The 22,610-nt window shown below is 38.0% G+C and overlaps 1 protein-coding gene across 1 annotated transcript in view; it reads left to right on the forward strand.

The window, feature by feature from the left end:
• LOC108290095 (glutamyl aminopeptidase) overlaps window positions 1-22,610 on the forward strand; it is a 91,839-nt gene that overhangs the window by 5,892 nt on the left and 63,337 nt on the right. Inside the window, exons 2-3 of the mRNA XM_017509812.2 lie at window positions 8,575-8,716; window positions 10,693-10,824. Of these exons, the coding sequence (XP_017365301.1) occupies window positions 8,575-8,716; window positions 10,693-10,824 (274 nt within the window). The remainder of the gene's footprint in view (window positions 1-8,574; window positions 8,717-10,692; window positions 10,825-22,610) is intronic.

Here is a 22,610-nt window from a genome sequence, read left to right on the forward strand (position 1 = left end):
GGCACGCGCCACCATGCCCAGCTAATGTTTTGTATTTTTAGTAGAGACGGGGTTTCACCATGTTGACCAGGATGGTCTCTATCCCTTGACCTCGTGATCCACCCGCCTCGGCCTCCCAAAGTGCTGGGATTACAGGCTTGAGCCACCGTGCCCGGCCAAGAGACTTTTTTTTTAAAAAGAGATGGTGTCGCCAGGCGTGGTGGCGTGTGCCCATAGTCCCAGCTACTCAGGAGGCTGAGGTGGGAGGATTGCTTGAGCCCAGGAGTTCTGGGCTGTAGTGTGCTATGCCCATCGGGTGTCCGCTCTAAGTTCGGCATCAATATGGTGACCTCCCAGGAGCGGGGGACCACCAGGTTGCCTAAGGAGGGGTGAATCTGTCCAGGTCGGAAACGGAGCAGGTCAAAACTCCGTGCTGATAAGTAGTGGGATCGCCCCTGTGAATAGCCAATGCACTCCAGCCTGGGCAACATAGCGAGACCACGTCTCTAAAAAAAAAAGAGATGGGGTCCAGGTTGGGGTAGAACTCCTGGCTCGAACTCATGAGTTCATGAGTTTAAGTGATCCTCCCACCTCAGCTTTCTGAGTAGCTGGGATTTATAGGGTTTTCAGAGGTTTTTATATGATAATGTCCATTATGTAGTTTCCCAGTTATCTGTGACTGTGGATTCTTCTATGGGGTTCTTAAGAGTAGAGATACACATCTCTTGTTTACTGTTTGGCACACAGTAAATGGAATATATGGAAATATTTTCACATAAATATGGAATATATGGAAATACTTTCACATAAGCTCTCACATGACTAGTATCTTCTGACAAATGCTGCATTACCACAGCTCCTTTCTCATAAACGAGCCTAACTTCCACCAATAACACCTCTACATTCCCCCTTAGGGTGAAAACTTTCCCTTGGTTTCTTTTCTCCCCACCTTGTGGAGGGGAAGAGTTTATAGGTATATATATATATATATATTTGTACTTAGGAATGCAATCTTCATAGTTTCAAGGCAGAGAAACAGTGGAATTGACAGGAAGTACAACTGGAATTTTAAAGAGATCATTTCTAATTTGAGCTTTCAAGGTGTTCTTCATAGCACTAGTAGGATTTAAGCTTAATTTTGATGTTGTGGTGGGATTTCAGCAGCGGAGACAAGTGAGACAGTAAATGCAGGCAAAAAAGAAAGGCACTGACTCAGAAAAGCATAGTGGGGACAAGAAAATTAGTTTGTAGGGGAAGTTTATACGAAGAGGCTAGCTAGATATCACTGAGAAAAACCCAAATGGAGGAAAAGAAAAATAGCCATGATAGGTATTATGAAGGAGAAATTACCCAGTGACTTTTTGGATATGGATGCTGAAAGGAAGAGTTAGCTCAACTATACATTTGGGTATATGAAAGATATTGCAGCAGTCCAGGAAAGTGAAGGTAAGGATTAGATAGGAAAAGTGATTTCAGGCTAAAGAAGAGAGGGCACAATGGAGAAAATAGTTTGGAGGTAAAGTAGTCAAGATTTGCAGATAGATTGACTATGAGGAAGGGTGAGTTAAAGTTATGGGTCTAGGAGGCCCCAGCTAGCCTTCACATCAATTGATATTGGGAATAGATGGGAAGTAGTCAGTTTAGAAGGGAAGGTCATAAGTTCAGTGTCAGATGTGTTGATGGCTTGTCAGATACCTAGGAAGAGATGACCAGTAGGCACTTGTATAAGTAAGTCTGAAGCACAAGGTTAGAGCTTGTAATAAATATTTTAGAGTTGAGTGGAAATGTCAGTGAGATGATCGTCATTATATGTGTGTGTGATCATCATTGTGTTTGTGTGTAATGTATTTTGTTTGTTTGTTTTTTGGGACAGAGTCTCCCTCTGTCACTCAGGCTGGAGTGCAGTGGTGTGATCTCAGCTGACTGCCACCTTTGCCTCCCAGGTTCAAGCAATTCTCCTGCCTCAGCCTCCCGAATAGCTGGGATTACAGGTGCTCACTACCACGCCCAGCTAATTTTTGTATTTTTAAGAGACAAGTTTTCACTATGTTGGCCAGGCTGGTCTTCACCTTGTGATTCACCAACCTCAGCCTCCCAAAGTGCTGAGATTACAGGCTTGAGCCACTGTGCCCAGCCTCATGTAATGTAGTCTTACGTGCTTGGATGCGTATGTATACTCAAGCACATGTAGTTTTGATCTTGAAATTGTTGTTGTATGTCAGCTTGTTCATTATATTCTTAGACTGGTATGATGAGCTATTATCCCATTGTCAATAAAAATGTCAATAAAGAATAGATTTTCGGTTGGGCAAGGTGGCTCGTGCCTGTAATCCCAGAATTTTGAGAGGCTGAGGCGGGTGAATCACCTGAGTTCCGGAGTTCGAGACCAACCTCGCCAACATGGTGGAACGCTGTCTCTACTAAAAATACAAAAATTAGCCAGGTGTGGTGCCAGGCAGCTGTAATCTTAGCTACTTGAGGGGCTGAGGCAGGAAAATCACTTGAGCCCAGGAGGCAGAAGTTGCAGTAAGTCGAGATCGTGCCACTGCACTCCAGCCTGGGTGACAGAGCGAGACTCTATCTCAAAATATATACATATATATATTTCTTTTTGGTCTTGTTTGCTTGTTGTAGGAGGCTANAAGAGAACTTTCCCGTGAAGTTCACAGCTGCCCAGTACGCTATTGAGGAGATGCACTGGGATTTATTCAGTTTCTCTTTGATCCAGGTAGGGTGGGTTACAGTCATGGTGTTACAAATAACAATTCCATAAGAAATAACTTCAAACTTGTAAAAGACTTGTTCTTATATTGGTATTTACTTGTAATAATGGGTTTTGTGAGAAAGATCATTTTCTGGAAGCAAAAAAAAAAAAAAAAAGCAAAAAGAAATTTATTCAAACCACCATAAAATTACATAGAGGTCTGCTGTGACTGACCTCAACTCTATTAAAAAAAAATACTTAGAGGTCTGAACAATCTAGAGGAGTTGTCTTGCACCGATCAGCTCCCCTACATAATTCTGGAATCCTTTATTTAGTCTATATAGACCCCTAGCAATTGTGACTACCTCTCCTGAATCAGAAGCGTTTAATGATTTCATCCAAAACTTGCTGTTTGTTTTGCTGGTTCAGCTTATAAAATTGACCTCCACAGCCTGAAAGTCTTCACTGAAAACAGCACACCAGATGATTTATGAGATAATTAGGTACATATTTTGGTTTTTGCTTTTAGAGTTGATTCAGAGTGATCCAAACCATAAGTTGCGTCATCGCCCCTTCTCCCTCAGTTTTCTCTAAAGTCACCTTGATCTGATCCACTTAGAGATCCTAGAGAAATGCTCTTTCCTTTTGGAAATCACTAAATTGCATAACCTATCATTTTATTGTGCTAGGTCTAGTAAGTGACCTATTAATGTGACATAGGGAGGCCCTTGTGGGAAAGTGGTTTACTCCAACACATTTGCCTGCGTAATAATTATTCAGGACATACCACAAGGCACTCCTGAACATATTGTGCCATTGTCAGCCTTTTTTCTTAATTTGCAACACAAGTCATCTGATTTTAATAACTGAATAAAACTTTCCCAAAGAAGTTGTAATCTAGAATTGTTTTGTGTTGCTAGTTAGCTCTTATTACTTGCTTTCAACTTTGCAAACGCTTAAAAAAGTTTAGGGCTGACTGATGGAATTTAGGACATGTAAAATGGAACTTTTCGAGTTATTCTGAAGTTCATGAGAAAAAGAACAGGTTACCATTTTAAAAATGCTTATATTGCCTATAGTATATATACTCCAAGTCATTTTTTCCAGTATATATTACAGTCAAATGAATTAATCTGAAATATTTTAGATTGTGAAAGTGGTATATCAGAAAGCACAGTTAGTGTTCTAGATTTATAAGATGTAGAATCAGGTATATCCTAACTCCACCATGCAAATTTTAAGGGAGTTTCAAATCTATTACCACATGTAATCTACCCCTTCTCACTTCCCCATAACGCTGGGAAGATACCATACATACTCTGATAACCATGTTTTACAGATGAGGACACTGAAAGTCTGAGGTTTTGTGACTTGGCCAAGAGCACACTTAAGTGACTGAAGTAGGATTAGAATGTAAGAAATTTTGCTCTTAGAAAAGAGTTTTCCCCATAAAATCATATTATCTTCACACTAAAAAAAAAATTATATAGCTCTTCTGGTTGATGAATGTCACTGTATCTACATCTGGGTCACTGTGATTGAGTTAGACTTGCTGTGATTGACGTTTGCTGAGAGGACCACCGAGCTGGACCAAACACACTGTGCAGAGAAATCTCCCACACTGTTCTGTTCCATGTCCAATGGAAAGCTCAGGAAGATGCTAATTTAGGAAGGAAGATTTTTATCCTACAGTCAAGCAGAATGTCTTTTAAAGAGAGAAGGTGAGAAAAGGATTGAAAATTCTTTTCTCTCCTAGGTTCTTAGGAATATATATATACTAGTATCCAGCCAAGAGTAAAATAGAGTATTTGAAAACATACCCCATGGCTACAGCTTAGAAAAGCGTAATTTCACTCCCTCCTTCCTCTCATCTCCCACACACAATGATGTGTGTGTGTGCGCATGCACGCATATTCACACACACTCATGTTCTCAAATTAGTTAGCTGGCCTATTTCTGAGGTGTGACTCAGCTGAGACATTCTTGCGGGGAGTGACTTTTCCTTTTCCTCTGCCTCTGGAAGAAATCAGAAGCCAGAAGAATTCAAAAGAAAAAGGCAGCTGATTAAACATGCGGTTGGAGCTTAGTGGATCTTATTATAAAACTTTCATACTATGGGAAAGTGTACAGGCTTCTTTAGAGTCTGCTATATTTGCAATTAACTACAATCTGCAAGATGTTTAGAAACTTCAATTGACTAAACTGTTAATGTCCCAAAACTAATTATTGATTGTTTTATTACAGAATGAATTCTTAATTTAGGGTTTTCTTGGGTAACTTTATTGTGACACAATTTCAAACTTATAGGAAAGTTACAAGAATGGTACTAGGAATTCCTAGAAATACTTAACCTAGATTCACCAATTGTTTATATTTTAGCCTGTACCTCCTTCCTTTCCAGAACACATGGAAACATCCTCTCGCTTTACACCTTAACATCAGAGCATATTTCTTAACTACAGGGGCATTCTCTAAAATAACCATAGTACAGTTATCAAAATCAAGAAATTTAACATTGATACAATTATCTAATTCAGAGTCCCTAATAGAATTTTAACAACTAACCTAATGATGCCTTTTTTTTGAGGTGGAATCTCGCTCTGTCACCCAGGTTGGAGTGCAGTGGCACGATCTCTGCTCACTGCAACCTCCTCCTCCCAGGTTCAAGTGATTCTTCTGCCTCAGCCTCCCGAGTAGCTGAGACTACAGGCACGTGCCACCATGCCTAGCTAAATTTGTACTTTTAGTAGTGATGAGGTTTCACCATCTTGGCCAGGCTGGTCTTGAACTCCTGACCTTGTGATCTGCCTCAGCCTCCCAAAGTGCTGGGATTACAAGCATGAGCCACTGCACCTGGCCTTAATGATGTCTTTTAAAGCAATTTTTTTCACAGTCCAGTACCCAGTCTGGAATGATGCATTGTATTTAGTGTTATGCCCTTTTAGAGTCCTTTAAACCAAAACCAGTCCCTTAGTCCTTCTTTGTCTTCCTAACATTAATATTTTTTGAAGAATACAGGCCAGCTATTTTGAGAATGTCCCTCAGTTTTAGCTTGTCTGATTTTCCTCATGATTTAAAAATGCAAGTTAAGCATTTTTTATTTTTTATTTTTGTGAGGACTATCACAGATGTGATGTGCCTCTCTCAGGAAATCACATTAGAGACACATTGTGCTGGTTTGAACTATGATTAGTGATGCTTCCTTTGATAGCTTGCTTAAGGTAGTGTCCAACAAGTGTCTCCATTATAAAGTTACAATGTTTCTCTTTAGGTAACTTTCAGGGAGATTTTTTTTGAAAGCTTGCAAATATTCCTTCCTCACCAAAGTTTAACCCCCTTGTTTTGGCACCCACTGATGATTTTTTAAAATCAATTTTTCCTTCAAAAATTACTAGTAGGCAATCTACTGTAAGGATGCACTTTCCCCTTCTCACCCATTTATTTATTCATTTAAAAAAATCAGAGTCAGGACTCAGAGATTGTTGATTTATTCAATGAGCTATAATCCCATTGTTTATTTTGATGTTCCAGTACTCCCATATTTGCCCAAAGGCAGTCAAATCTTTGACTGTAATAAATCCTTGAACCAAAATAAAATGCAGGCTCTTCTCATGGCCTCTGATATTTTCCTGCTCTGGCCTCTGCTGACCTCATGTCAAACTCATCTCTGGCTCCAGTCCCTCTGGTTCAGTGTTCTTTAGCCACACTAGTCACCTTTCAATTCTTCAGCCACATCAGGTTCTTTTTCACCTTACAGACTTTGGTTTACGGTTCCTTCTACTTGAACATATTTTCCTGAATCTCCACTTGCCTGGCTTTTCCTCATTATTCCAATCGTGGCAAACCACCACTTATTCCAAAAGATTGTGACTACTCTACCTAATGTTGCTTACTACTTTTCCTAGTCATTCTCTGTCACTTCCAGTGCTTATTTTCTATTTAGCTCTCATCCCTCTCCTAAATTATTTATTTATTTGTGTGTCTCTTGTCTAACACCCTGGAAGTGTTAATCTTAATCTTCTCTATTAAGTAACCACCCAATGGGTTCACCTTGCCCGTTCCTAGACAGAGCTGATTTATCAAGATAAGGGAATTGCAACAGAGAAAGAATAATTCACACAAAGCCGGCTGTGTAGGAGACCAGAGTTTTTTTATTACTCAAATCTGTCTCTCTGAGCATTTGGGGATCAGAGTTTTTAAGACAATTTGGCTGGTAGGAGCTTGGGGAGTGGGGAGTGCTGATTGGTCAGGTTGGAAATGGAGTCCCAGAGGGTTGAAGTGAGTTTTTCTTTCTGTTTTCTGTTCCTGGGTGGGATGGCAGAACTGGTTGAGCCAGATTACTGGTCTGGGTGGTGTCCGCTAATCCATAAAGTGCAGAGTCTGCAAAATATCTCCAGCACTGATTTTAGGTTTTACAGTAGTAATGTTATCTCCATGAGCAATTTGAGGAGGTTGAGACTCTTGAAGCCAGAGGCTGCATGGCCCTTAAACTGTAATTTCTAATCTTGTGGCTAATTTGTTAGTCCTGCAAAGGCAGACTGATCTCCAGGCAAGAGGGGGGTCTTTTCAGGAAGGGGCTATTATCAATTTTGTTTCAGAGTCAAACCATGAACTGAATTCCTTCCCAACATTAGTTCGGGTTACTCTCAGGAATGAACAAGTACAGCTTAAAGGTTAAATGCAAGATGGAGTCAGTTAGTTCTGACTTTTTTCACTGTCATAATTTCCTCTGTTATAATTTTGCAAAGGCAGTTTCATACAGATTTGTTGTTTCCACAACAGCCAAAAAAATGTCTGTAGATGTGTGCATGCATGCATAGGTGCTTGTGTGTGTGTGCGTATGTGTGTGCACGTGTGTGCGTGTCTGTGTCTCTGTGTGTGTGTGTGTGTGTGTGTGTGTGTGTGTGTGAGAAAGGGGCTCAATAAATATTTGTTGGATGAATGGATGATGTAATAATTTAGCCTGATATTCTTTATGATATCTCTAAGTTTTGAGACTCCTGAAGGACAAAATTTTTCCCTACACAAATTATTAATGAATAGAAATTACCGTTTCTTTACTTTTATACTTTTAACTTTGCTTCATTTTCTAATGAGCAAATATACACTATTCTCTTACTATATTTACATGTAAAAAGTGTATGCTTATTGATTTTTTGAGCAATTGCTCAGAAAATACTATTTTCACCTTGAAATTATGAAACTACTAAACATTAACATTTTAGTTTGCACAAGCATATGCCTAGTTAGAGCCATTAAAAACAAAAATGCTGCTGTCTCTTTTCAAGAGTGAGCTTTAAACTAGACCAAAGGTTACATCACCTAGGAGATTAATCAGCACTGCCTTCACATGGAAATGAAACTGGGGCTTTTGTCCCTGGTGTAACATAAATAAGAAAGAATGTGCCATTAGGGACAGGGACTGGAAACTCTGGAATGAACTCCACTCTGTGACAGAAGACAGCTGCTCACTTCCCATAAGGCCAGTTAGAAATAAGCTTTTAAGTTTGGCTTTGTGTTTATCTACTTGTTGCTCAATGGGTTTTGGGTGGAGAGAGTACTAACTCATAATTGGATTTGTTGTTGCTCATACACAGATTTTTTCATGGCACCAAAATAGCTGTTAGATTGGTGCAAAGGTAATTGTGGTTTTTGACAACTAAGTATTTGCATGAAATATCTGAAGTAATCTGTCTCAGGATTTTTAAACAATGTGTTAACCTTAAAAATTCCAGGAAAGCCTTTGACAAATATTTGATAGTTTTCTAGATGGAACCTCAATTTTAGAAATGTAATAGTTATAATTGCATAGTTGATTTTTTTTCCCAAGGAATAACATAGGGGTTGTCAGAGGTGGTAGCATGCATTTTGTTTGTGTGTTTGTTTCTAAGGAGCATAGCGGCCACCGATCATGAACCAACAGATGCCAGGAAATCCTTCCCTTGTTTTGATGAGCCCAACAAAAAGGCAACTTACACAATATCTATCACCCATCCCAAAGAATATGGAGCACTTTCAAATATGCCAGTGGCGGTAAGTATTTTTTAAATGTTTTGTTTATGCAGATAATCCGTTGACAATATTAGTTCAATTACCTGATTTTCTGTGAAAGGGAACCCATTGAATTCTAAAACTAAATGTGCAGTAATAATTTATTTAGTCAACTGAAATACATTTTGGCAATCTTTTTCTTTGAGTCCCAGAAGTCTTTAAGATATCACAGTTCAATAAGAAAGACACATCGGTGTTTCTACCCAAGAGACAGTATAATAAACACATACACCAGCTTGGACTCTGCTTAGCTGCCAGAATCCCTGAGTCGTGAAAAATTACAGTATTGGCAAACTAATGGAATTACAGACTTGAAAATATTTGACAGCTACTCACTATTTAGTTTTCAAGAATATAAACCCAGTTTTTCTTTCTTTCTTTTTAAAGATAAAGCTACTATATAAAAAAATCATCACTTAAATACTGGGTTGTGGAAGCAAACTCCAGGGAACACTTTGCCTATAGGTTCTTTTGGTGAATGGGAAGTGCTTGTTATATGTCTGGAGAAAAAAATTACAGGTTATGATAATTTCTGCCTGTATGAATTATTCATTAACATAAAACACTTTTCTCTGTTATCGTGCCTTATCTTCATAATGGATAATGTTGTTACCAAGAGTGTCATTATCTCAAAGTTGAGGTTTATATACTTTATACATGACACGTAAAACGGTCAGGCTCATCTTTAGGTATAATAGAAGGACAGCAGCCCCAAATTATGTGTCTCATCTTTCTGATCCACTGTTTGAAATATTATCGTTAAAATTCATCTTTTTAAATGATAAAATATTCCTTGCAAAAGCAACAACAAAATAAAGCAAAACGCTTAAGAGGATCAAAATGTAATCTTAGCGGCCATCCATTCCTCAGTGAGAATTAATTATCAGCTTATTTTCTTCTAAGGTTTGATCAGAGAAGAAAAAGGAAAGGATAAACTTAAAGTGTGATACACTGATCTAGATGAAGGTGGGGCGGGGGGAAAAGGCAAATTCACCAACTTCTGCTCAAGATCTTCCCTTATGGCCTTTTCATTTTGCAGCTACACGTCAACCTTCTACTAGATCCAGATAGTAGTCTTGGAAGAAGGAGAATATTCTGGGTTCTTAGGAGATCCAAACTAACACTATTAGGTTTTTATGGTGGAGTAATGGAGCCTGAAGCCCCATCACGATTATATAAGTGCATGCACAAACATGCTTGAAGTGTCAGTGGCACCCATTCTAGTCCAGCCTCCCTCACTTAATCTCGTTTTAAACCTTCCCAAAGAGAGTGGCTGCGGGAGATGTGGAAATGTTTAAATACTGGAAGCAGGAGTTGGGCAGGTATTCATGGTTGAAGTCTTAGGATTGGTGATCCACAGTGAGGACAGCAGAGCTGGCATGCACCAAAGAAGCCAGAAAGGTCAGTAGTTGTGTCAAACAATGCTAATCCTCTCTGTCCACAGAGACCGAGGTACTGACTTTGGTGACCATACCTTTGGTCTTTGTTGTAGACAACCAAAGATAGAAAAGAGAAGCCAACGTTCCGCTACACCAGATACCGTAATTGCCCCGAATCAGCCAATACCTGAGCACAAGCCTGCTTTTCATTAGGAGATCACAGCACTCTCAAATATTATGGTCGGCATGATGTCTTTAGTGTAGGCAGATAAACTCCTATTCAACTGATAGTCCAGTCAAAATTGTATTTCTCCCTAGAAAACCTAATACAATATATAGTTCACCCTTTCACTGTTCTAAAAACAAAGTAAATTTTCCTATAGTCTTTTCAACATCACCACAAACAATTTTACCTCTAAGCTTTGACAAAGGACTTCTGACTAGAAAGCAATGTTTGGGGCAACCATTTATTTGTTTGTCTTGTGTGTGTGTGTGTGTGTGTGTGTGTGTGTGTGTGTGTGTATATATATATATGATTGATCTTTCAGTAGATAAAAGTTTATCTTCTGTTTCCAATAGAAAGAAGAGTCAGTGGATGATAAATGGAATCGAACAACTTTCGAGAAGTCTGTTCCCATGAGCACGTACCTGGTGTGCTTTGCTGTGCATCAATTTCACCCTGTAAAGAGAATATCAAATAGTGGAAAGCCTGTGAGTCTCATATTTTAAAAATTTCCACCTATGCATTTGTAATTAATTTTATACTTTTGTTGAGTAGTGTTTTTTTCCAACAACATTAGTCACCAGGGTCTGTGAACTTCATAATACAATAGAACAATATAGAAAAATGTAGGCTGAAAGGACACAGGTGAAAAATAAACCAGCACGACAGACATAGATATTTATGGCCTTTAATTATTTCAAGATGAAAATTTGCTATAAGTCAAAAGCTACCTCCTAAGTATGCCAGCACCAATATATCAAAATGTTTGGGAATGCTCAATGTAATCAAATGGTTGAGTATGTGTGTACCTCTCCCAGATACAGACTAGAGAAGAAGGAGGAAACCTGAGGCAAAAGAACATCCTTCGAGTGACTAGGCACTGAGAAGTTCACGGCCCCATTCCTATATGTAACCATATATATAGAAATGGGGCCATATATAGTTTTTTTTCCAACAACATTAGTCACCAGGGTCTGTGAACTTGATAATACAATAGAACAATAGAGAAAAATGGAGTAAGGGGAAAGTGGCCCAAAGTATCCAAAAGCATTTTTTAAAAGTATAATAAAATATAGTTACGCTTTTTAAAATATCAAGACTACTAGTTTAATCACTTTCTTCCCTCCGTCCTTCCTTTCTTTCTTTCTTTTTTGGACATGGAGTCTCGCTCTGTCGCCCAGGCTGGAGTGCAGTGGTGCGATCTCAGCTTACTGCAACCTCCACCTCCTGGGTTCAAGCGATTCTCTTGCCTCAGCCTCCTGAGTAGCTGGGAGTATGGGTGCCTGCCACCATGCCTGGCTAGCTTTTGCATTTTTAGTAGAGATGGGGTTTCGCCATATTGGTCAACCTGGTTTCGAACTCCTGACCTCAGGTGATCCACCGGCCTTGACCTCCCAAATTGCTGGGATTACAGATGTGAACCACTGCACCTGGTCCAATCATTTTCTTTAGAAGAACCACATACTTTTACCTAATTATTATTTTTTTTATTTTGAAGGCCTCTATTTCGCTTATGTTCTGAACATTTGTTTACACTGTCTATTAAGCAAGATAATCCACTTCTGAGCCATATATTTTATATATAAAAAGCCTCATCATCTTTACAACATAATTTTATAAGGAGGAAATCATCACCCTCATTTTAGAGATGAGAAAAATTGAAGTTTAATTGAACCTAATTGAATTTAGGTTATTTGTTCAGGATCACTCAGGGGCAAGTAGCAGAGACTTAAATTCCAAACTCCTTCCAAATATTGTATCTTGCTTAGCCTTCTGAAGTGTGATATCCTGAAAATATCTTTATCTCTTCATCAGTCATTGGAGGAGAGGGGATGAGTTCCTCTATTTCCCGTGAAATGAACTCCCAGGAAAATCTGCCTTTGCTTTGGTGTAGTAGGAACTGATATTTAGTTGTTTTCAACCTGGGTTGCCAGCATCTGCCTATACTGTATAATTATAGCGAGTAGGGGATGTCCACAGACTTTTACAAAGGGCTGCATATCATGATGACTCATCCATAGTGTAACTTTCCCTGGCCACATATGTTGTTGTGATGCAAACTTCAGTCATGGCAAAGGGAACTACCAGTGGCTGATAGATAGTATTTGGTATGAAAAGGAAATGGCATCCGAAAGAGGAAGTTGTTGTTTCTGGATTGCTCTGAGTGCAGTTGATGGCATTCCTCTTGCTAATATAGAGGTGAGAACATTAGTCCAGCTTGTTTTTTTAATTCAGTCTCATAGCAAACATACAATTTTCATCTGAAGGTGCTTTCTTCATCATTGACAATTCAATTGCATGGCTGTCTTTCATCATGTGCACGTGTTTTCCACACCAATTCTTAAAAATTATTATTACATTCTGGGAAAGTTTTTCTATTTGAGGTAGAAATACCAAGAGAAAACAGAAAGGCTAAGCAATTCTACTAAAGATGACAGAGTCTCATAGGCAAGAACAATGCAGTTAACCAATCAGCAGAGGACATAGTACTTGGAGTTATTTTCTAATAGTGACAGTGAGCTTGAATTTCCAATATGACTCTATCACCTGGTCCTCTGACCAAGGACCCATACTTGTAATGTTATATTTTACTAGGTAGGTGAATCATTAGAGTCCGTGCCAGTTAGTTAGCTGGGTTCTTAGGATGGATTTTATATAAAGGATTTGAAGTGACCTAATGTAAAAATACAGTTTTGCAAAAGATCCCAAAATGTCCTGTAGGTGGTAATTATTTCTTAAATGGTTCTTCTATGAAGACTGAGAGCATAACATTCTGTCTTAAATAAGTGATGTGTTCCATCATTTTGGAAGGAAACAAATATAATGTTTTAATATATGACTTTTCGATCATCTATTTTATGAGATCAACAGAAGCCAAACTACCTTTTGAAAGCTTTCAGAGGCTCTGAGGCAGAAAAATTCCAAGAAAATGAGATGTGCCACTTTCCCCTGACTCCAACCCTTCCACAGAAGATAGGCAGCCAGAATTTCCCCTCCTGAAAAAACTGTGGGGCCATTTCCTTTAAAAGTTGAGCAGAACCTTATGGGAGAAAGTTAAGGCATCTAGTGTGAATGCTAATGCTCCACAGTGAGTTCCTCCCCTGGCATTTGGGAGGTTCCCCTCCTGGCTCCCTACCCACTCACTCTAAGTTGAAATCTAATTGTTGACACCCACGCAAGTATAAACTGCTCCTGCTATGATTTCCCACTCCAGAGAGTTACAGAAAATCAACCTACTTAAATCTATCGAAATGTAACATCAGAAGAAACTCACACCAGCCTCAGAGTCCTACATCCTTAGACCTGAACAGATAAGTTAAGACAACCAGGTCTATGAGGAAAATAAGTAATATAAAAGAAAAAATGCAAGACAAATAGAAACACAGTGGGAGTAAACAGTGATAATTGGAGAAACAAAAGAGAATTCCAAAAAAGTCATAACAAAATAAACATTCACACACACAGACTTTAATTAATATATTCAAAGATTCAAGAATATGATCATCATAAAAGAAAGCCCAAAAAGGGATGAGAAAATAATCAGAAATAGTAGTCAGAGTTTTACAACATGATTTTCAAAGCATGGCTTGGGTCTCATCCCCGGGAACCTGTTTCTGACTGATTCCTTCCAAAACTGGAGCTTAATATATTAATAGCTTCCTATCCTTATGTCTTGTTCCCATTTTTATATTTTAGCAATAATTTCTGCATATTAGAAGGATTAGTTGGGGTACATCAAAGTATCCCTTTACTGTACCACCTGGGCCCAAAGTCCTTTTATTACTTTTTAAGTAAAAAACAAAAATAAAAAATGAAGTCATGTAGTTGCTATGTACATCATTATTAGGTAACTATTCTTATCCACTCTGCTTTTGACAGTATTATTCTGGTACATTAACCACCTGCTATTCATAATCAGATTACATTATGCAATCTAAGCCCTGAATAAATTGGCTTGGGTATATTTGCCGCTCTGAAAGTAGGTCTTTTATATCAATAAACACAGAATCAATGCCTACATTCTTAATTGTTTAGTTGGAGAGAGTATAGCAGTCTTTAGTAGTTGAATCATTCATTATGTTTAAAATATCCTTGTTGCTCATGAAAAAATTAAATTGGTTTTGAAGGTAGCTCAGAAGACTTTTCACTCTTCATATTTCCTTTTTAATTAATTGCATTGCGTTTTGAACCAATCCTAAACAGAGTAACATGAAGAGTTACTTAGAATAGTTTAGCAATAATTAAGACCAGCCACTGATGGAAGGATTTTTTTACAACTCTGCAAGAAATCTACTCCTGAGGCCTTCTTCAGGTTTAAGTTGATTGATTAGGGTTTTTTTCTTTTTTCATTTTTTTTTATTTTTAAAGATGGGGTTTCACCATGTTGGCCAGGTTGGTCTTGAACTCCTAACCTCAAGTGATCAGCCCGCCTCGGCCTCCCAAAGTGCTGGAATTACAGGCATGAGCCACTGCGCCCAGCCAAGGTTTTAAAGTAAATGAAATCACTGAATTTCACCACAGAAAAACAAACAAGTGAACACACCCTGAACTGTACCTAGTACAGAGAGATTATATGACTTTTTGGTTATGTGAATAAATGATTGAGTTATTGTTTTTAAAAAAATGTAATCCTATTGTTCTTTTAGGAGTCATCAGACAGTAAACAATATCCCCAATAAGCATGTCATGAATGTCCCCATTAGAATATATTGCAATTCATTTTCAAATCAAGAACAATGTATTATAAATATATTTTTTAGTTTTAAAAATTATAAGTTTAATTCATGTACATTATTGAAAATCTGTAAGAAAAACACAAAGTAAGGAACAGGAAAATCACCCACAGTAGTATATATAAAATTATTTGAAGTTATTAGATTTGTGATGCCTTCTGCGGTACATTTGACCTACAGAATTCTTTGCCAGAATGCTTTAGCTTTTCATGAGTCTTTAAGGAATCAAATTCAGGACAAGTTAAATGGTAATTGTGGCCGGGCACAGTGGCTCACGCCTGTAATCCCAGCACTTTGGGAGGCTGAGACGCGCGGATCACTCGAGGTCAGGAGTTTGAAACCAGCCTGGCCAAAATGCCGAAACCCTGTCTCTTCAAAAAATACAAAAATCATCCAGGTGTGATGGCACATGCCTGTTATCCCAGCTACTCGGGAGGCTGAGACAGGAGAATCGCTTGAACCCAGGAGCCAGAGTTGCAGTGGGCAGAGATGGCACCACTGCACTTCAGGCTGGGTAATAGAGCAAGACTCAGTCTCAAAAATAAAAAAATAAAACAAAATAAAATATAAAATAAAATAAAAAATAAAATAAAGTCATTGGTGATTCTGTTCCTGAGAAACAAAATCTTAGAAGGCCTTGAATTTCTTTGGAGGCATTTGGCCTCTGTATTTTATAAAGAAGTATGTGCAAAAAGAAGAAATTACCTTGTTGGAGATTATTTCAACTCCAGTCAAATTTTCCTTGGCTTTCCTGAACAGAAGAGGAAGTTGGGAAGAATTATTCACTAAGAGAATGCTGGTGTAAGATCTTATCTATTTAATTAGGTTTATACTATGACCATATTAATTCTAATAACTCAGTAGAAGGGATTACATTGTAATTTCTTCTAAAAAATCTTACAGGATGATTGCTAAATAATTGCATCTAGGATCGTATCTGTGAATGGGTTCTTCCTACTATCTGTGTCGTCTTACGTGCTTCTTAGTCCATTGTTTGCCTGGATTAGAAAGATTGGCTGAGGGCAGAGAGTATGTATGTATATGTGCCATGGATTTTTAAACACAGACTCTCTCTTTTTTTTTTTTTTTTTAACACAGACTAACAATTTTAGGTTTTGTGCTATGGACTTTGATTTATGTATTTCTCTTCACAGAAATAGTCTTATTAAGTTTCATTGCTTTAATGCTCAGATATATTTTTAAAGTTCTTATTTTGAAATAATTTTAGATTTACAGAGAGTTGCAAAGACACAACAGAGTCGCCATGTAATCTTCCCTTAATGTTAATATCAAACATTTATTAAATATTCGTCAAATCTAAGAAATCAATATAATACAATACTATTAACTAAACAACAGCCTTTACTTGGATTTCACCAATTTTTTCACTAATGTGCTTTTTCTGCTCCAAAATCCAATAGATGATATGTCTACATTATACTTAGCAATTTATCTCCTTAATTCACTCTAATATATGACATTTCTCATTTTTTTTTTTCTTTTTATGATTCCGACATTTTTTAAGAGTACTACTGTTCAGGTATTGCGTAGACTGTTTCTCAATTTGGATTTGTGTGGTGTTTCCTCAAGATTAGACTGAGGCTTTGGATTTTGGAGAATACCACAGAGGTGAAGGGTCCTTTTCATCACATCCTATAGGGGGTACATGACATCATCATGTCTTATTCCTGGTGATGATAACCTTGATCACTTGGTTGAGATGGTATCTTCTAGGTTTCTCTGCTGCAGTTTACTAGTTTTCTTTTCCATATTCCATTTGTTAGAAGCAATCGGTAAATGCAGTCCACACCCAAGGGGAAGAGAGTTAAGCTCCACTTCCTGGCAGGGGAGGGGGATAACAAAGAATTTATGGATATACATTATGACCACTACAATGATTAATAAATATTTAGAGAGCGATAATTAAAGGCTATGTAAATTTCCTGTTTCTTCTTCAGGGTTTGACCACTTATTGTGGCATTCCCCAGTGGACGTCCACAACAATTATTATTGTGGTGTTCTAAAGGTGATTTTTCTGTTTTCCTCAGAATTATTTTTGACATATGGTCATTTCATTATTTTAAAAAGTTATTTTGGGGTGGAATCATGAATGAGATTAGTGCTCAAAAATAAGCAGAGACATCACTGGCTCTCCCCCACCCTCAAAAATTTTTAAAAAATAAAAAAAGTTATTTTGGCTGTGGCTTTGCTAAGTTTTCAGAATGAATTTGATTTCTAGAACATTTTAATTAGTTAAAAAAATTAATTTATTTACTGGAAAGTTTACTTTAAATTGAAGATTATTAATCATCCTTGAAGGAATCTGATTAATTTAGTAAGCCATGGAGGATTGCTAATGATTCTTATTTTTTTATTTAAATTTACAAAAATATAAACAAAATAAAAATAATGTAAAATTTTATGAGGTAAATTAGATTTTTTAAATGTTCATTTATTATTTCTTAAAAATTATACTGCAGTAATAATGAGCAAGCATCAGACAACTTAAATTTTAATTTAAATGGAAAGTAAGCTGCCAATGAATGCTTGTATTACCTAACGGTCATGCTGGGTTTCTTCTCAAACAGAGCTTCATAGCAGCTGGGTTCTGAACTCAGAGTTCTGAACATGTTTTGAACCAGCATAGCCGCAGCAGATAAAAAGTGTTTTGTCACCTAAACTTCAAGCCAAGGTTTTGCCTGTTCATACTAATTTATCTACAAGGAAGGAGCAAACTAAAATTTAGAAAGAATATATGGCCTGGCGCGGTGGCTCACGCCTGTAATCCCAGCACTTTGGGAGGCCAAGGTGGGTGGATCACGAGGTCAAGAGATCGAGACCATCCTGGTCAACATGGTGAAACCCCGTCTCTGCTAAAAAAAAAAAAAAAAAAAAAAAAAAATTAGCTGGGCGTGGTGGCACGTGCCTGTAATCCCAGCTACTCAGGAGGCTGAGGGAGGAGAATTGCCTGAACCCAGGAGGCGGAGGTTTTGGTCAGCCGAGATCGCGCCATTGCACTCCAGCCTGGGTAACAAAAGCGAAACTCCGTCTCAAAAAAAAAAGAATATATCACATTGCTAAGGCAAAACTTAAAAAGAAAAAAAACTGATGTATCACTATTCCTTTCTACTAAGTACCCTCCTCTGCTAACTTTCCACCTACTGCTAGAAGGATATTTAGAAGAACATAAACTTTATAAAGTTTAACACATTTATGGCATGTTCAGTAATACCAGCCATGTACCTTAAATACACATTTATAGATTTAAAAACGATATGGATTTATTTTCTCTGTCTCATCCTGGCTACCTCAGTATTGATAATGAAAAAGTTCCTTCAAACTGATTATTTTATGTCTTTATTAAGAACCTACTCTGTGCACAGGAGGATGCTAAACCCTGAAGGGAGTGAAATATGCTGATATCTTTACTTCAATTGAGATGTGCAACAGACACCACTGCCTGGTGCCACCCAAGTGTGTTTTCAGGTCTTTCTTGGTGTTACTAGCCCTGAGTGCCAAGGATCTCACCTTGTGTTTTGGGGATCCTTTAAGAGTCCTCGTTATTTAAAATGGTGTGGCTCTTTGGAGCAGCTCAGATGAGACCTTGCAAAACCTCAAGAGATAAATGATGCAACTTCTTCAGGATGATCAACTGTGAGAAGTCAGGCTACTGTCAATAAGTAAAGTGACCATTTACATTCCAAGGACATTCCTGGGCAAACCTGAATGTGTGGTCACCTCTATCAATAGACAAGGACAATAAGGATGTGGCCCCAGGGCACGGCTGACCTGAAGCACTTCCAGGTGGAACCTGTAGGCCCCTGCCTGGCTTCTGACCCAGGTGAGGGGGGCAATGGTAACAGGCAGTCTGTTTAAGCTGATTCTTTTCTGTTCACATGGTCTTTTTAAGTTCCGTGCCCTCATCTCAGCGCCCTCATGCTCTTTCAGGATCTGTTTAAGGTCTTGTCCCTTCAACCTTCCTTCCTCCCTGGCCCAGGTAAATCTAGTTATTTGAGACAGAGAAGCCTGGACATCTCTGTATTCTCTTTTCAATCTATTATTACAGTGAAAAACCCTGTAGTTTGCTTTTTTCCTGGCCTTCTGTTTTTATTGCTAAAAGCCTTTTGAAACCAGGCTCTTGTAATCCAAAAAGTTTGGGCTTTTACATTTGTTGTGTGGGCATCAAAAGCCTGTTTTGAAAGTCAAAACTGTAACGTTTATTTTTTCCCCCTGCATTTTCCTAATGTTCCTAATGGCAATGTGGACACTACAGTGTGAGTATCAATCACATATAAGGAAGTATGCACAAAGAAAATTACCGAGGTTAATAATTCAGCGCATTATCTCAAATGAGACTAATGCTTTTGATGGGACACATAGAACTATTACATGTTATACATTGCTTATGTGTTATCTTACTTAATCCTTACAATAACCCTATGACATAAGTGCTGTTGTTATCTCTATATTGCAGCTAGGGGAGTTCAGGATTCAGTCTTACAACTAGAGAAAATAGGCAGCATGACATAGTGAAAACAAACTTTGTCCTGAATTCCAGCGTCAGTTCTGCCTTAGACTTCATTTTTCTCATGTATACAATGAGGAAGTTTATTTTAAATTACCTTCAAACTCTAAAATTATAAATAGAGGTCTACAATCCTTATCTCAAACCCTCATGGCCAGTTGTACGTTGCAATTCAGAAATTTTCAGATTTGTGAAAGGTAATGTAGTTTGAATACTATGTGTTATTAACTACAGCAGGATTTGGGGCAGCGCCTTATAATCAGTGAGACAGAATCAGTGATAACAGTAATTTTTTATAGTGAGAAAAATAAAGATTTTTGAAAACCTCTTAACAGTTCAGGTCATACGATACTGCTAAATTAGCTTGCTTAAACCTATAAAAAGCTTTTGCTTTTTAGAACTCATTGGATTTTATTATTGTGGATAAGCGGTTGTGGAAACTGGACCAGTGAAAGGATTGGGGTAATCATCAGTGATGCAGAATACTTTTTCTTTATCATTATTAATAATTCTGGATTCATAGAATTGATGTGTGGAGTAAAAGACGCTGCATGGAAAGTGTTCATCACTTGAAAAAATTTAAGTTCTCAATAATAAGGCTAGAAAGTAATCATAATATTCCTATGGCTGAGCTTTGTACTTGGGTTTGGCTGCAGGGACATAAATAATCATTGAAGATAAAGATGGTGCACAGCCTCATTAACTTGTTCAAGGAAGGTTGATCTAGTGCATTTAGCCATGATTGTCAAGCAAAGTCAAGTCTAGCAAAGGGACATACAAAGGAAGTAATAGGAATCAATGGGGAATCAATTCTCATGGACTTAAGTTCTAGCTCTCAAATGGTTCAAGACGCTGGAATGAAAGGGGTTAACATTAAGAACTCCAAGAGCCTACATCACAGTAGGCTCCAATTGGACAAGGGAAAGCAACAACAATGATAAAGCAGATGCGTCACACCTCCCAAAAGAATAATCAGCTGAATACAGCCTGTAGAAAGCCCAAATTTTTCCACTGACATTAGCTCCATAGATTCAGTGCTTTGAAAGGTGACTAATGGTATCCAACACTGATATACCAGGTAATTTAATTTGCCTAGGGAAGTTACTGTCTTCAAAATGTAAATATATGCATAAAAGTTGGGTTCTTGAAGCCTTAACAATTTCATTTTTATGTTTATATATAATGTTTACATATAAAGTGATAAAGTTGACATACAAACCTTATATTTAACCTTTAATAGGGTCCTTAAATTTAAAAAGGCATATATGACTCTTTTAAAAGATAAAGAGGAAAGAAAATACATGTATGCATCCCTCCTCACTCCATGTTATTTCAGTATGGCTAGTCACACACTTAAAAGATCATCTCAGTAGGCCGGGAGCCGTGGCTCACGTCTGTAATCCCAGCACTTTGGGAGGCTGAGGCGGGCAGATCACGAGGTCAAGAGATCGAGACCATCCTGGCCAACATGGTGAAACCCTGTCTCTACTAAAAATACAAAAAAATTAGCCAGGCGTGGTGGCACGTGCCTGTGGTCCCAGCTACTGGGGAGGCTGAGGCGGAAGAATCACTTAAACCTAAAAGGTGGAGGTTGCAGTGAGCCAAGACTGTGCCACTGCACTCCAGCCTGGTGACAGAGCAAGACTCTGTCTCAAAAAAAACAAAAGAAATCATCTCAGTAAAGCAAGCACATACACTAGAAAAATGGCAATTATTAAATAATGATGACAAGTCAGGGGTAATTTACTGAACATTATCATGGACAGAAGTGCTGAGGGTTAGCAGATGCCAGAGGAGAGTCACCCACCTCTGCCAAAGCCCAAAGGAAAAGGAGATGCAGATGGAGAGTACATTAAGGTGGGGTCAGAGAGCAGAGAAGCGTGGTGAGGACGAGTGAAGGCATCAGCACGCGGAAGATTGCTTTTTAAAGTCACCAAATCCAAGCATCACAGACGTTCTGTTGTTACACGAATTACAGCAACCATGTTGGAACTTTAAATGACAGAAAATGTTGGGATGTTGCTAGAATCTTTAATATAAAAATGTTTGTGATATATGGTAGTTAAGACACAGTTATGCTTTGGCTAATTATGTTACAAAATTAATGGGCTGTAGCTATATATTCTCTGATTGTTTGGCTCTGTTGATGAAAGTAGCAGTCATAGAGTAAAATGTATGACCTGATTTTTTTTAAGGTAACTTTATGTTTATGTAAAATATTTCTTTTTTTTTTTAAACTTTTATTTTAGGTTCAGGGGTATATGTGTGTTTGCTTTATAGCAAATTGCATTTCATGGGGGTTTGATGTACAGATTATTTCATCTCTCAGGTAATAAGCTTAGCGCTTGATTGATAGTTTTTCCATTCTTACCCTCTTCCCTCTCTTTACGCTCAAGTAAGCCCTGATGTCTATTGCTTCCCTCTTTGCATCCATAAGTACTCAATGTTTAGGTCCCACTTATCAGTGAGAAGATTTGGTGTTTGGTTCTCTGTTGCTATGCTAGTTCTCTTAGGATAAAAGCCTCCAGCTTTATCCATGCTGCTGCAAAGGACATGATCTAATGTTTTATGGCTGTGATGTATTCCATGATGTATTTATACCACATGTTATTTATCCGGTCTAGTGTTGATGAGCATTTAGGTTGATTCCATCCATGTCTTTGCTACTATGAATAGTGCTGTGATGAACACATGGAGGGATGTGTCTTTATGGCAGAACAATTCATATTCTTTTGGTTATATATCCTGTAATGAGACGGTTGAACCGATTGATAATTCTGCTTTAGTTTTTTGAGAAATCGCCAAACTGCTTTCCACAATGGCTGAACTACTTGTATTCCCACCAACAGTGTATAAGTGTTCCCTTTTCTCTACAAGCTTGCCAGCATGTTATTTTTGACCTTTTAATAATAGCCATTCTGACTGAGTGAGATAGTATCTCATTGTAGTTTTCATTTGCAGTTCTCTAATGATTAGTGATATTGAGCTTTTTTTCATATGCTTGTGGGCCATATAT

The sequence above is a fragment of the Cebus imitator genome, unplaced genomic scaffold, assembly GCF_001604975.1.
Source record: "Cebus imitator isolate Cc_AM_T3 unplaced genomic scaffold, Cebus_imitator-1.0 Scaffold17, whole genome shotgun sequence".
Taxonomy (NCBI): Eukaryota; Metazoa; Chordata; class Mammalia; order Primates; family Cebidae; genus Cebus; species Cebus imitator.